The sequence below is a fragment of the Chelonia mydas genome, chromosome 10, assembly GCF_015237465.2.
Source record: "Chelonia mydas isolate rCheMyd1 chromosome 10, rCheMyd1.pri.v2, whole genome shotgun sequence".
Lineage (NCBI taxonomy): Eukaryota > Metazoa > Chordata > Testudines > Cheloniidae > Chelonia > Chelonia mydas.
The window spans coordinates 47,085,286-47,100,354 of NC_051250.2; the positions used below are offsets into that span (position 1 = coordinate 47,085,286).

The following is a 15,069-nucleotide window of genomic DNA, read 5'->3' on the forward strand; positions in this document are numbered from 1 at the left end:
AATTCAAAGGTTGATTGGTTGGTTGGTTGTGGAGGGGAAATTAAAAATAATTAAATCAAATTCTAATTCTTAATTATTTCCCCAGATTTAAATAAAGAGCCGGTTGGCTGCCAATTTCCTGTCAAAACTGAAATTAAGAACTTCTTTTTAGCCCTATCTTTATACTCTAGTTTTGTGCTTAACAATTCTCCAAAGAAATGGGATCATCAAGGTAGCCAGCACGTGAGGGCTCACACTTGGGCTTACAGAGTTAAAGTGACAACTAGCAGCTGAAATCAACAAATATACCAGGTTCAAGAGCCAGCCAGTGTGTGTGAAATCCAGAAGGAAATTGTTATTCAAAAGAAATACAGAACCTTTTCCAAGAGTCCCTACAGTTTTGGTTCTTGTGTTTACAAATGCTTCAGGTTTTCTTATAGCAAGAGAACACTTCAAATGTGGTCCCATCTGATACAAGGCACCTCTTGAATAGCTGAGGACAGTCTGCACTTGGTAAGGCAACTCCTACCTTTTCATGTGTTGTATATTTATACCTGCTTACTGTATTTTCTACTCCATGCATCTGATGAAGTGGGTTATAGCCCACGAAAGTTTATGCCCAAATAAATTTGTTAGTCTCTAAGGTGCCACAAGGACTCCTCGTTTTTACTGATACAGACTAACAGGGTTACCACTCTGAAACCTGCCTTAAGAATGAGGCTTGAACCTACCTGAGGAGTGTATTACAGTCACACACTAGGTGGACCACTTATTACAACACAGTGGTAGCAGCACTATCTTTCTGAATGAGGAGCTTTACTATAATCCCCCTGATTATTGGATCACTTGATGATTACCTGGTTGTGTTCATTCCCTCTGAAGCACCTGGCATTGGCCACTGTCGGAAGACAGGATGCTGGGATAGATGGACCTTTGGTCTCACCCAATATGGCCGCTCTTATGTTCTTATGATTTCAGGCACATGCTACAGTCTGAAAAAAGTCCTCTGGGCTCATGTTATTCCTGCCCTCAAGACAGACGTGTATTTTAAACAAAACTCTATCTATTTGAATAGTCAATCTTTTTGCTTTTTATAGAAGGTTTACAAATCTTCAAAAACTGACATTTTAAATATTGTTAAGCACACTTAATCTAGCAATTTCTTTGTTAAAGCAACATTACTTGGGGAACTGTTGTTATGCCAGATACACGTACCTTTGAAGAAGCTGAAGAGGGGAGACAAAGTACCACAAGGTAGCTGGGTAACCTAAATATCCGTACACACCTTGTTGAACCTCATCACTTAAATACACTAACACTTATCCTGCCCCATCTCCAGAAATATGTTAGAGACACAGGAGGAAACCCCTGCTGTTCTCTCCTCCACTCTGAAATACATCACACAAATACATTTCAATATTACCAAGCTTCCTTTAAACCTTGGGGAGTGCTCTTTTGTGGGAAAGTATCAGCTACTTCCTCTTTATCACTTGGACACCACCCTTCCCTTCCCCTGGCAGTATGCTACAAGTCACCTGTCTAACAATGCTCTGGATCAGCTTGTCCATGGTAAAGGCGATGTAGGCATGAATGGTGAACATCTCACGCAGGGAGTCCTCATACTGGGATGAATCCATGTTGCCATCTAGCAGGTTCCGCACCATGTCCAGGAAAGCTGGGTAGTAATCCTCCACATCAATATCCACTAGAGAAAGATAAGGTGCAGCATGAACTATATTGTAACACCCCTCAAAGGCAGTTCCTTCAGGCCTGCTATGAGTTCTGGTAGCAAAAGGGCCACGTGTTGAAGGTCTCAGACAAATTGATGAATTACCAGAATGGTCTATAAAATGAAGGACAACATTGTAAGACTTTAAATTAGAGCTTTTCAAATTAATGCCAGGTTTGTAACCCGTGAGAGGCCTCATAGAGGAAGGCAGAGGTAAAATTCTCGGAACTAAAGAGGTTCTTGCTACTAAAACATTATGCATACTATTAAGGCGGAGACCTCACCAAAAAGACATGAATGCAGACACATACTAAGGCTCTTATGAAATATACACATTGCACATTATTAACAACTTGTATTTCAGTTGCACCCAGAGGTCACAAACTATATCTGGGACCCCTCTGTGCTTGGCACCATTCAGACACATAACCAACAAGCCCCTGCCTTGAAGAATGTAAAACAGAAACCAAGGGGGTTGGGGGAAGCAACTTGCCCGAGGTCACATAGTAATTAAGTAGACGATCTCGGACTAGAACCCAGGTCTCCTGTTTCTCCAATACCTTATCCAGCAAGCTACATGGACAGTTACTGCCTTTCCAAGCCAATGTAGCTTCTAAAAGGTTTTGTGTGCTGTAACAGAAACACAGCAAAAACGGGAGGAAAACGAAAAAAGTAATTCAGGGTACACCCAGTTTTGAACTAACACTCATCACTGTGGTATAGGTATCAAAGGAAGATGAAAATAAAGTTTTTGAAAATACTGGTTAAGGAACAATTGTTTTCTGTTTGTTTTTAATTGTTATAGGTTCAAACACCTCTGCATCCCTCAAGGCCAACAAAGACTGTCCACACCTCCTCCCTTGCTTTAATCCAAATTAGGTACTTTACTCTGGTTTTAGCTTGCAAGAAACAGACAGTCATAGGCAGTTTAGTACTGTAGCATTATCACCACTAAGGAAACCATCCTTGGAGAATTCTAAATACATATATTTCCTGAGACCACTCTGATTACACTAACATTACAACAGAAAATGGAAGCTCAAAGAGGCTTTTTACTGGTCTACATATGACTGCCTATACTTACTTAGGTTTGCCCTGCTCTGCTTTTTTTAGTCGGTAAATCATTTGAACACCAGTTTAAAAGGACACACACTTGTTAATACCAGAGCCAAAACTGACTTCTTTGTCAATTGCCAGGGGCTGACTCCTCCGTTGAGATATTTTATAACAAGCTTGAGGCCAGAGGAGATTTTTATCCAACTTGTAAATCCATGAGGTAGAAAAACAGCGCAATCCAAAATTAAGAAATTCAGCTGGCAAGGAGTGTTAAAGCAATACAAAATACCATGCCTCTTACCCACAGCCCCATGAACTAGGATGCTTCCAGTCCCAGGGTCAGGTCTAGAGATCTCCTCCTTGATAACATGCTGTGCTACATTCAGTGCCCACCAGCATCCTTATATTTCACATTTTGGAAACTACCAAAATGCAGGTACTGAGACAATACCTAAAGGCAGGTGAGGTGGGAGGAACACAGATTCCTCAAGACACCAGGAAACAGATCAAGTACCAGATCCACACACTGCAAATTAAAGCACCTATCACAACTGCCCTCCCCTACTAAGAGAACACTCACTGGGCTCCTTCAGTCGCAGCTGAATTGCTGGGCTGTCACTCTTGTCTCGTTTTATGCCTAGCACTTCCCGCTCCCACTCCCTTTCCCGGTTCTCCTCTTCGATTTGCCGCTCGGCCTGGGTGCAAATCCTCAACAGCCGCAAGCACAGGATCTGGTGAAGCCGCATGAAGATGTACCAGTTGTTGTTGACATAGAAGAGGTTGTACACTTCGTCCACGCCCCGTAGCTTCTGGGCCGTTGTGTTGCTGAACAGCAGCTTGGCTTTCGGGGGGCTGCCCCCAACTCCATTGTGCTTTTTCGCAGTCCCAGTGGCTTCATCCACATCCATTTCCTCCTCTTCTTCCTCCTCCACATCTGAGAGCTCGCCCCGCTGAGCAAACAGCAGGTCCGGAATGAAGTGGTACATGATCTGCTTGATTTTGTACTTGTCCTCTTTCTGAATTCCTGTCTGCCGTTTCACGTGGTGGATGATAAGAGAAGCCGCATCCTCCAGGATTTGCTTGTCCTCATAGGCTAGTGACAGGTGTGGGCCTATGGGTACTCCAGCATTATCTTCTGATGCCTGCTCTTGCCTCTGAGGGAGGAAGAGCAAATAGACAGAGCATGGGTGAGTCTCACATATGCAACTTACCACGTCTTCAAGACCCTTGTACAAAGCACTGGCAGTGAACTGGATTTCCTCTCTCATTACAACCCCAAGCCCTATGGGGGAAGGACCAGAGTTCATACTATCCATCATAACACCACAAGTTCTGGTGTCAAGGGCCTACACATATTACATACATGCACGCACGCACACACTCCAAATCTCCTTCTGTCATATCTCTTCCCTTCCTGAACCTGTGGCTCTTACCTTTTTGGCAACAGAGATCCTGCTATGGTAAGTTCCCTCAAGTGCTAACTCAGTCACTCTGTAGCAGCAACCACCACTAACTACCATGACCAGGCAAGCAGCGTGCATTCTCTCCTTCCCCCTGAAACTGGTGGCCGTGAATGGCCTACATTGATACAAATGCTACACTATTAATATACCCCGGCAAACAAGGAGGGGCCGGGGTAAGGAGGAGGTGAGAGCACATGCTCAGAGCCCAGATAACTGATAAAACAACACTATCAGTGACCACCTTACCTCATCATAAATGCTCTCAATCTCATTGAGGAGGCTCTTTGACCTCAGGACCTTGGTGTCATTCTGTTTGAAGTTGATGCCCTGGTGATCCAGGGATTTCAGGTAATATTTCTCATTCTGCTCCCTCCAGACCTTGTTGAATCCTCTCTGGGCTTCTCGCCACTCTTCCTCTTTCATCTTTAACCTTAAAAAAGCAACAAAAAACAAAACAGGAGCTAAGAGGTGCTAAGATACCACATTGATGGGTACAGGATAAAAACCTAGACCAGACAAGCTGGAGGCAGTAAGGCTTCTGCTCAGTGCCCATCGCACACTGAAACAAAAGAAACTTTCAGCAGGAGTTCAAATGAGGTACAACGTACATAGCAAAATTCTCCAGAAATGGCCATGAATCTTTAGATTGGTTTTGCAGCTATGTTATTTTACAGAAGGTTAAATAGGCCACAAATGCAAGAGTAGACCCCACTAACCGGGCTGATGAGGGCATTCAACAGAACATAAACCAAACTTTTTTTTCCTCCTGTATAGCTCCTACAGAGTCCCAGGACTGGTTCTGGGTTCACTCAATATCCCAGAATTCTGCTTTGTGAGGAGTTACAAACAACAAAAATCTCAGCTGTTGTAAACAGCTGGTCCAAAGAGTCCCTGGTATCTGTGACATCCCATAATTTATTTAATACATGGATTTAACCACTTGCCAGAAATTTCTGAACTCTCAAACTTCTCTGATACTTGTTATGGTCCTGTAACTAGATATTCTTTTCACCCCATGCAACACAGGCGTATACAAAACTCTGAACCTCTCAGCCATCCTATACCTAGCCTAGAAGAAAGAAGTCAATTCTGTCACTTCACAAAGAGTGCACCGTAACCAACTTGATCACATTTAAAGGAAAAACATACACAAGTTGGGAAACACACATCCTTCCACCTCTCACATCTTGACATAATGGAAAAGCCAGCTCTCTCTTCACAGGGGATTAAGAAATCACAATTTACATCTAGGCAGCCTAGATACTTTTTATGAGACATGGGAACTTTGCAGAGGTATAATTGCTGAACATTCCAGGAGTCTAGAAGCACACAGATCCCAGAAGTACCTCTTACTTGGCAAGTCCCTTCTCAAAACTGTATCCCTCCTCTAATCTAGTTTTTATACCATGTCCATACCCTGGTGTCTAAGACCACTTCCTCACAGTCTTACCCCTCTCCTTTCATCTCTTCTTTCTTTATATCTAGTTCTCACATTATGTTCTGCCTCAGTAGAGAACCTGCTGGAGACTGCAGGGGTCCTCAACATGATGCAACAGAAAAGCAAGTCCTTCCGGACTGGAGTTCTCTTTCTGCATTTGTACAACGGGGCCCCAATTCTGACTGGGGCATTAGGGAGCCACCATAATAAAGATCTGACAATCCACAACTACAATGCTAAAGGGAATTACTTTTATTTCTAATTATCCTTTGTTCTACATTGTTAGAGATGTATCTAGAAAGCGGAAATGTATGATGACACGGTTCCATCAAAACGCTGTTGTAGCCTCTTGCTATGTTAATCCAGAACCAGCCAGGAGGACAGAGAAGCTATAAAGAACACAAAGATTAGTTTCCATTCATTTATGGAATATCCCCTTCAGCCAGTTTAGTAGGGGCACATTCCACACATTCTTTGAATATTTAATTTCCACTTTCTCTTTACAGCTCACCTGTCCAGCTCACTGACCATGCTCAGCAAGGAACTGGGTGGAAGACAGCACTTAAACTCAGGAGTGACACGTGGTGATCACTAGGAGGGTTGGCTCTTACTCTACTCTATGACCGCTGCCCTCAAGGGTAAAAAAAGGAAGAGCTAAGGAAGTTCAGAAAGTCCTGCACTAAGGGTCTAAGACACAAGAGGAAAAAGTCCCACACAGATGGTACTCGAGAAGAATACGTCCTTTCATCAGTTTTACATTTCCTGCCTTTCATTTTCACTGAATATCCCCTTGTTTGTATATGAAAAGGTAAAGCAGCAGCAATCATATTTTGTATACCTCTGGAAAAACCCCTCTGATTCCACCATCTCTCAACCCTAAATAGTTTCATTACCATCAATCACTTCTCACAGTCTTCCCATGTCTCATCTTTCCCTCCACCCGCTCGTTTCTGAGCCTTTGTTAATGAGATGTCCTTCTCGAGATAGGGTGACTACAACACAGAATTCCAGCTAGCTGGGGGATTTGTTAGTTTTTTCAACATACAGTAATGGGATATTTGCTTCAATTCATAGCAGAGATTGAGGATGTATAAGAAGATTCTGTCGACCACCTCTCTTTCTATTCAAGACCACATTGACGACCTGTAGTCTACAGATCAGGAACCTATGCTTTAAAGATCGTAAAACTGTCCAACTTTTGACTTAGCTTCCACTTTCCTAAATCTCATATCACAATTTTTAGTATAATCCCTTCTACCAAGGATGCTGGACTGTTATATATTGTGGTTGCTACCACGCGATGGTTTGACCATAGTTATTTCTTGATTCAATATCTGAGTGTTATTCAGGTCTAAGTCAATAACCTCTCCTCTTGTGTAGCTACAGACTAGCAATTACAAGAAGTAATCATTTAAAATATTGAAAAACTCCTTCTCCTCACCTTATTCAGAGGTTGACATTTTATATGTGGGGAGTTGAAACTGCCAGTTATAACTATTATTCAAGATAGCGGTCTCTGGCCTCGCTCAATGTTGTGCACTCATTTCCTTTTTCTGGTCAGGAGGCTGGCAGTAGAACGTAGTATTCTTTGAGTTGGAACCTGAATCCAGTACAGACTCTGCACTTCAAAGCCTTGTTCACTTTCACAGATGGGATTTATAATGGGATCAAACTCAGTTGTGTTCAAAACTGACAACACAGAACCCCACCCCATCTTGATTTCTGAACTCAAGACTGCCATATCTTGGGTAGGAAAAAGAAAAAATTCATACCCTGCCAGCAGGCCCAGTGATGTTTTGGCTTTAATGGACACAATAGTAGCTGGGTAATATGAAACGCAACAACTTATTATAACATAAAAAGAATCTGCATTTCTCAGACTGTATGCTTTCCTGAACTGGAGCCTCTACGTGTATTATGCGTTTGGATAGTGCCTAGTGTACGATGAGTTTTACCCAAACACAAGTAATAATGCCAAAACCTGGGAAGTACCTTTTTAGCACAATAGGAACTGCAACAGATGGGTTTTTCCTCAGCCCATCTATGATGTCGGCTGCTTTGTCAGCATATATCCTCTGCAGCGCCTTGCGGTGGATCACCTCCGATGTGCCACCCAGAGTGTTGTCCAGCCGGAATTTGGCTTGCTCCTCAGCAGACAAGCGGGAGAGTTTCTTTTGGATTGCCTCTAAGACTCTGATTGTTGCCAGGTTGGTCTCCAAGACAACATCCAGCTGAAAGGGAAGATGCGTTAGCCATAGTACAATATTACTTGCTGGAAATAAAGGTCGAGTCTACACTATAGACCTATATTGGTGTAACTATGTTGCTCAGGGGTCTGAAAAATCCACACTGAGCAATGTAATTACATCAACCTAGTCCCCTGTGTAGACAGGGTCACGTCAACAGGAGAGCGTCTCCCATTGACACAGCTACCATGTCTCAGGGAGGTGGATTAACTAAGCTGATGGGAGAAGCTCTCCCATTGGCATGGGAGCTTCTTCACTTATGCGTTGCATCAGAACAGCTGCCGTGTTTTAAGTGTAGACTTACCCTAACATTTAAGTGAAGCAAAACAAGAACTTAATACTTTTGTAATGCTTTGCATGTAAAACAGGAGGCACTTGAGAAACGGTTTAATATTTCCACATTTGGTTGTTCTAATCTACCTATATTTCATCTGCTTCCTATATAGTATTGCATCTTTCCACAAGAAGTTACAGGTTACCAAAATGCTTCCTTTAGGAAATAAGATTTTCCATGTGTGGGAGGTACACAATTGACAGCATTACTACAAAAGGAAGTCATAAATCTTAGCATAGGCAAATAATTGCTGAGCTGACTTCCACTTGGAGTGTCAATCATTTAAACACTCTGTAAATGTCATTTTTCAGACTTAACACGGGGATTTATTTCAGCCCCTATGTACTACGTGGCTAATAAAAGGAAGCATTAATTATGCACCTGTCATTGAACAGTTTTATTTGGAATGACCTAAACTGAAGAGGAAGAAAGCTGTGCCAAAGCTACTGACCAGGATAAAGTCAATGGGCTGGAAGGGAAGTGGTTGGTGATCAGAAGCAGTTACTTGAATTTTGCTCCTTGTATTCACAAAGGCTGAATAGTCCTTAATTAGAAGCATAACCATGTCCACCAAAGGCAGGACAAGTAGTAATGGGCTTAATCTGCAGCAAGGGAGATTTAGGTTAGATATTAGGAAACTTTTTAACTATAAGGGTAGTTAAGCACTGGAGTAGGCTTCCAAGGAAGACTGTGAACTCTCTGTCATTAAAGGTTTTTAAGAACAGATTGGACAAACTTCTGTCAGGGATGGTTTAGATTTACCTGGTCCAACTCAGTGCAGGGGGCTAGACTCGATGACTTCTTGAGGTTATTTCCAGTCCTACATTTTTATGATTCTATGATCCTATAACCATGTGAGACGTGGGTCACTCAGAAAAAATGATTCTGGGCATCAGTATTTAAGCAGTATTATACCATACAGCTAGGCAGTTCATAGAATCCCAGACTTCCCAAGAAATGATTTTGGAAGAACTTCTACCTCAAAACGCTCATCCTCACATCTGTAGATGTGTTCTTCATATTGTGTCTTCTTGGAGCTAACAAAGGTGGAATCCTCAGACCAGGAAGGGAAGGATACCCAAGTATCATTCAAAACCTTAGGTGCAGGAGAAAAGCAGAAGACTGAGGGATCTTTTCTCTGAGTCATCAGAGAAGCAGACACCCAAATTTACATCATCACATGTTCCTCTGACAAGGAATCTCAGATTCCCTACATCCATGGTCTCTTTTCCTTGGTGAACATTCTCTCCTGTACATACCACAGGACCCCTTATAGCCAAAACTCGACCTTTTGGGCATACTGCAAAAGCCAATGATTTGACATTGTCTGCGGGGAAAGCTAGGGGTTTTTCTCCCAGGGAAGTCAAAAAGAAGGGTAAAAGTAGTATTTCTGTTGCTTTGGATTTATTGGCTGGCTGAGTTAAATTTGTTCTGTTAATATGATTGTTTAATGATGCTGGGTGGTCTCACTGGATTATTGTAAGTAAAATTAATTGTTAAGGTACCCATGGCTTTTTGTAGGGACTTTATATTCAAACATAGATATAAACCTAGTCAGGTGCTTAAATCCATACTCTGGCACCTTGGCCTCATTCTCAAAGGTCCTGAGCAACTGAACTTCCACCGACTTCAGTGGGAACTGGGATTTCTCAGAACCTCTGAAAAAAGAGGCAAGGTGCCAAAATACAGATTGGGAGACCAATCTCAGCCAAGCAAGTTTGAAAACTTTGGCCCGTTTTCACAGACCCTGAAGTGTGAGAGGCTGAATCACTAAATTCCTGCAAGACAGAGTTTGTTAGGATACCACAGAGGTCATCCTTTAGAGACATGTTACAGTAAGGTTTTCAAATGATGCAGCTGGTTTTCACCATGTTATTTTACGCTAGCCTACCATCAGTCCAATTAAATGCTTATCACCTACAACAAAAAAGCACTTCCATTTGCGGGTAACTGGTCAGCTACATCCTGCCTTTCCTTCTCCATGGCATCATGAGCAAAGCCCTGCCTATCCCCTCAAATGGAATCTTGTGGCAACATTTGTGGTGGCAAAGATCTTCACAGCCATCTAGGCAAGACGTTTAGCTGTGCTCTGGGGTTCCCCTCTTCTCCAGGGAATCCTCTTAATCCCTCCTATAAACCACTAGGAACTTAGCTAACCTCCTGTAAAAGTCCCTATCCCACCCACATCAGAACCACTAGCCTTCCCCAACTGATAGGTAAACAGTACTAGCCAGCACCATTCCTGCATTGATCAAAAAAAGGTCGTTACAGAGCACAGCAAGGACTGTGCACATCCCCTGACTCTGCACCTCCTGCCAGGAGACCAGAAAATGAAACTCTGGTTGTTGATCTGTGAAGTCTCTATAAACTGGACAGATTCTTTTTAAATTATGTATTCTGAGAATCCCATAAAGTTTTTCTGGTGTACATACACACCACAACTGAAACGAAGGAAAACTTTATGGAATTCTCAGAAAACACAATTTTGTGAGGAATCTGTTTTCACTCTCACACTCTCTCACACAGCTGGTAGCAGCACGACTACTGAATGAGGCAGGGGCTCTGTGGAAAAAATAGTATGTGATGATGAAACTGAAGACTATATCATAATACATTTGCACATGTGGGCGAATTAAGGCTATACTGGCCAGCTTTAGCATTTCCTAACTTCTGAGTGCTGGACTTTGCAACTTTTCAGCACACTAGAGTTATGCAGTCAACTCCCCTTATTGCTCTTTTCTACCAGCTACCACTCAAGTCCTAGCAGACTGGAAATGGGCTTCCCCCAGCATGCAATTCCTTTGGCTAGAGTGCCTTACCTCTTTACATAGCGGAGTCCGCCCTGTGCACTTGGGCTGCTGGTAACTCTTGGGCAAGGCTCGGTAGCTGGAGCCCAGTCTCTTACAAGAGGCATAGTCTATCTCCATGGCAATCCCCTCTGTAGCCCGTTCTTTTGGAAATGTCTCCATGTGAACAGACTCTTTGTAACCCAGAAAGTTTTTAAACCAAGTGAACAGTTCTGGGAATTTCCTAAGGGAAAAGAAACATACAAGAAAGCCTTGAAAACTGTAGCGACTTAGAAATCAAATACCAGTGCTCTAAGATATTGGGTCAGAGCTGCCACTTGAGAGAGACAATCCAAGACGGCCCTTGGAAGTCACATCTGGGGACAGAAGACTCTTGGCCACTCAACTGCACTTTGAGGTGGCCTGGTAAGTGGATGCCAGTGCAGAAAGTCATTCTCTTTTTCTTTGGATTGCTCCTGCTTCTATTCATCTTGAAGGCTATTTTTTTGGGTGGCAAATGCCTTCACATCTGGGAGGCTGTTGCCATGATGTCTGAGATCGAACACTTTTCTTCTGCCTCATCCTCACTCATCTCAAAAGCTGGGTTCATATGAGGAACTGGGTCTGCAGCTTCTCCCAGAGCAGGCAAGACTTGCCAGGAGCACGCTGACAGCATTTTCAAACTGAATCTCTGACCATTTAGGTTAGATATAAAAGCCAGTTGGCTGGTTTCTAACCTATCTGCCATTCAGGGACTCAGCCTTAAAATAGATCATTACTTTCCTGATTGGAAAGGGGTAAAGAAGTTGAATACTGATTCTAGGACTCCACTGAAGAAAAATTCCACCTTTGAAGAGTGAACCTCACACCACCAAAGCTTCAGCTGGTGTTGCACAATTAGGTGGAAGATTTAGAAAATACCAGCTGATATGTAAGCACATAGATATTGGTAACTGAAGTGGATTCTGCTTGTGAAAAAATAATCTTACTCTCTGAAGGCCTTATTAGAAACTAAAACCAATACAGGAAGAACTAGAAATACTAGTGAATAATCACAGTTACGACATAACTGGCATCACAGAAACTTGGTGGGATAATTCACATGACTGGACTATTGGTATAGAAAGATAAGCTTGTTCAGAAAGGACAAGCAGGGAAAAAAACAGAGAAGGGGTTGCCTTGTATATCAAAGACGTATGCACTTGCACTGAGGATGAGATAGAAATGGGAGGCAAACCTGTTGAAAGTCTCTGGGTAAGGATAAAAGAGGTAAGAAAAACAAGGGTGATGTTATCGTAGGTGCCCATGATAGACCACCAAACCAGGACGAATAGGTGGATATGCCTTTTTTTTTTCTTTTTTTTCTTTTTAAAACAACTAATAAAATTATCCAAAACAACAGGACGTGGTAGTGATGGGGGACTTCAACTACCCAACCACCTGTTGAGAAAATAATACAGTAGGGCACAGATTATCCAACAAGTTCTTGGAATGCACTGGAGACAACTTTTTATTATAGACGGTGAAGAAAGTGACTAGAGCAGAGGCTATTCTAGATTTGAGTCTAACAAAGAGAGGAACTGGCTGAGGATTTGAAGGTGGAATGCAGCTTGGGTGAAAGTGATAATGAAATAAGAGTTTATGACAATGGACTTCAAGAAGGCAGACTTTAGAAAACTCACAGAATTGGTAGGGAGGGGTTGCGAGCTTTTTTGAGGACAGGATTAGACTTCAAAATGATCTTGACAAACTTGAGAAGTGGTCAGAAATAAACAGGATGAAATTCAATAAAGACAAATGCAAAGTACTACACTTTGGAAGAAATAATCAATTGCACAAATATAAAATGGGAAAGGGCTGCCTAGGAAGGAGTACTACAGAAAAGGCTGGGGGGTTATAGTGGATCACAAACTAAATATGACAGGTTTCAGAGTAACAGCCATGTTAGTCTGTATTCGCAAAAAGAAAAGGAGTACTTGTGGCACCTTAGAGACTAACCAATTTATTTGAGCATGAGCTTTCGTGAGCTACAGCTCACTTCATCGGATGCATACTGTGGAAACTGCAGAAGACATTATATACACAGAGACCATGAAACAATACCTCCTCCCACCCCACTCTCCTGCTGGTAATAACTGCAGAAGACATTATATACACAGAGACCATGAAACAATACCTCCTCCCACTCCTCCCACCCCACTCTCCTGCTGGTAATAGCTTATTTATAAGCTATTACCAGCAGGAGAGTGGGGTGGGAGGAGGTATTGTTTCATGGTATCTGTGTATATAATGTCTTCTGCAGTTTCCACAGTATGCATCCGATGAAGTGAGCTGTAGCTCACAAAAGCTCATGCTCAAATAAATTGGTTAGTCTCTAAGGTGCCACAAGTACTCCTTTTCTTTTTGCAAACTAAATATGAGTCAACAACGTAACACTGTTGCAAAAAAGCGAACATCATTCTGGGATGTATTAGCAGGAGTGTTGTAAGCAACACACAAGTAATTCTTCCACTCTCCTCAGCACTGTTAAGGCCTCAACTGGAGTAGTGTGTCCAGTTCTGGGTGCCACACTTCTGGAAAGACGTGGACAAACTGGAGAAAGTCCAAAGGAGAGCAACAAAAATGATTAAAGGTTTAGAAAACATGACCTATGAGGAAAGATGGAGGGGAGCGGGGTGGGGGGGGGGGGGGGGGGGGGGGGGGAGAAAAAGATGGGTTTGTTTAGTAAGAGAGGAGGGTGACAAATTATTCTCCTTAACCACTGAGGACAGATCAAGAAGTAGTGGCCCTAAATTGCAGCAAGGGAGATTTAGGTTAGACATTAGAACTGTAAGGATAGTTAAGCACTGGAACAAATTACCTAGTGAGGTTGTGGAATCTCCACCCTCAGAGGTTTTTGAGAACAGACTGGACAATCATCTGCCAGGCATGATCTAGATAATACTTAGTTCTGCCTCAGCACAGGGGACTGAGCTAGACGACCTATCAAGGTCCCTTCCAGTCCTACATTTCTGTGATCTCCTACAAAGCTTCAGCAATAAGAGAAGCTTCTAGCCTTATTACTAATGCTAATTAATCATTTCATTTATTGCATTTTTGTCATTACATGACAGAGGGACTAATGTCTCCAGCTCTAAAATAATAAAGTGAGCTTTACTGTACCTTTCCAGATATAGATAGTTCCTGTTCTAGCTCAGAACACACAAGATACATGAGAGGAAGAGTCATTTTAAAAAGTTATTTTTATTGATTTAGGTCTAATATTTTACTTTTTCTAGCTAACATCAGGCTCTTTCTTAATGACCCCAAGTTTGCCAAGTTTCAATGAAGTGAAACAAAGATTGTAAGTTGTTTGCGGCAGTCTTTCATATTGTGTTTGTACAGCAGCCAGAAAAACGAGGCTCTGGTCTTGATTTAATTTATCATCATCTTCGCTTTGCCTCCTTCTCTGCCTTGTGTGCTAATTCGGTCTAGAGCAGCATGGAATACTAACCTTGCAGCCCCAAACTGATGTAAGAATAACTAACGTATATAAAACTTACATACAGTCTCTGCCATAACTTATGGTGGAATTGTTTTGTTCACTATCAACTCCCAAAGAAGGGTTTGTACCCTCTTGGTTTACAGTTTTGCACTTCATGGTGTATTGTTCTGGACATTAATTTGCTTTGGGGCAAAAATTGATCTGCTCCCTGTGACTCTACTAACTTTTGGAAGTTAGCAATTATTCCTTTTTCGAGTTGGTATGTTCTGTATCATAAAGTTAAGACAAAATTACTATATTTACGGGGGCGGGAATAGTTCACAATCACAAAGCAAGAGGCTGCTAGGGCACCATTGTTTGATCTTCTGAAGAAGGGTAAAAGGATCAGTAATAACAGCACCACTTCTGCACTCCTCTTAGCTGCCTTTTCATTCTTTGCAGTCGCTAGGAAGCCACAAAACTGCCTCTTTCAGGCACTTCACCAGAAAGGGAAAATGGCGGTCATCAAATCAGGTGACAATGTGCAAGAAAGAACGGCTGTTCTTTTGCTTCAA

General features: G+C 42.3%; 1 protein-coding gene across 9 annotated transcripts in view; it reads right to left on the minus strand.

Annotated features, from left to right (window-relative positions):
• The window catches only part of SIN3A (SIN3 transcription regulator family member A), a 59,978-nt gene that overhangs the window by 8,942 nt on the left and 35,967 nt on the right, over positions 1 to 15,069 (minus strand). For 8 of the 9 annotated variants that reach the window (XM_043523460.1, XM_037909927.2, XM_037909926.2 and 5 more), the window contains exons 11-16: positions 11,065 to 11,275; positions 9,225 to 9,341; positions 7,658 to 7,896; positions 4,474 to 4,657; positions 3,345 to 3,918; positions 1,515 to 1,684 (exon numbers count right to left, since the gene is read on the minus strand). In XM_043523460.1, coding sequence (XP_043379395.1) covers positions 1,515 to 1,684; positions 3,345 to 3,918; positions 4,474 to 4,657; positions 7,658 to 7,896; positions 9,225 to 9,341; positions 11,065 to 11,275 — 1,495 coding nt within the window. The remainder of the gene's footprint in view (positions 1 to 1,514; positions 1,685 to 3,344; positions 3,919 to 4,473; positions 4,658 to 7,657; positions 7,897 to 9,224; positions 9,342 to 11,064; positions 11,276 to 15,069) is intronic. The other variant, XM_037909931.2, reaches the window with a different exon arrangement.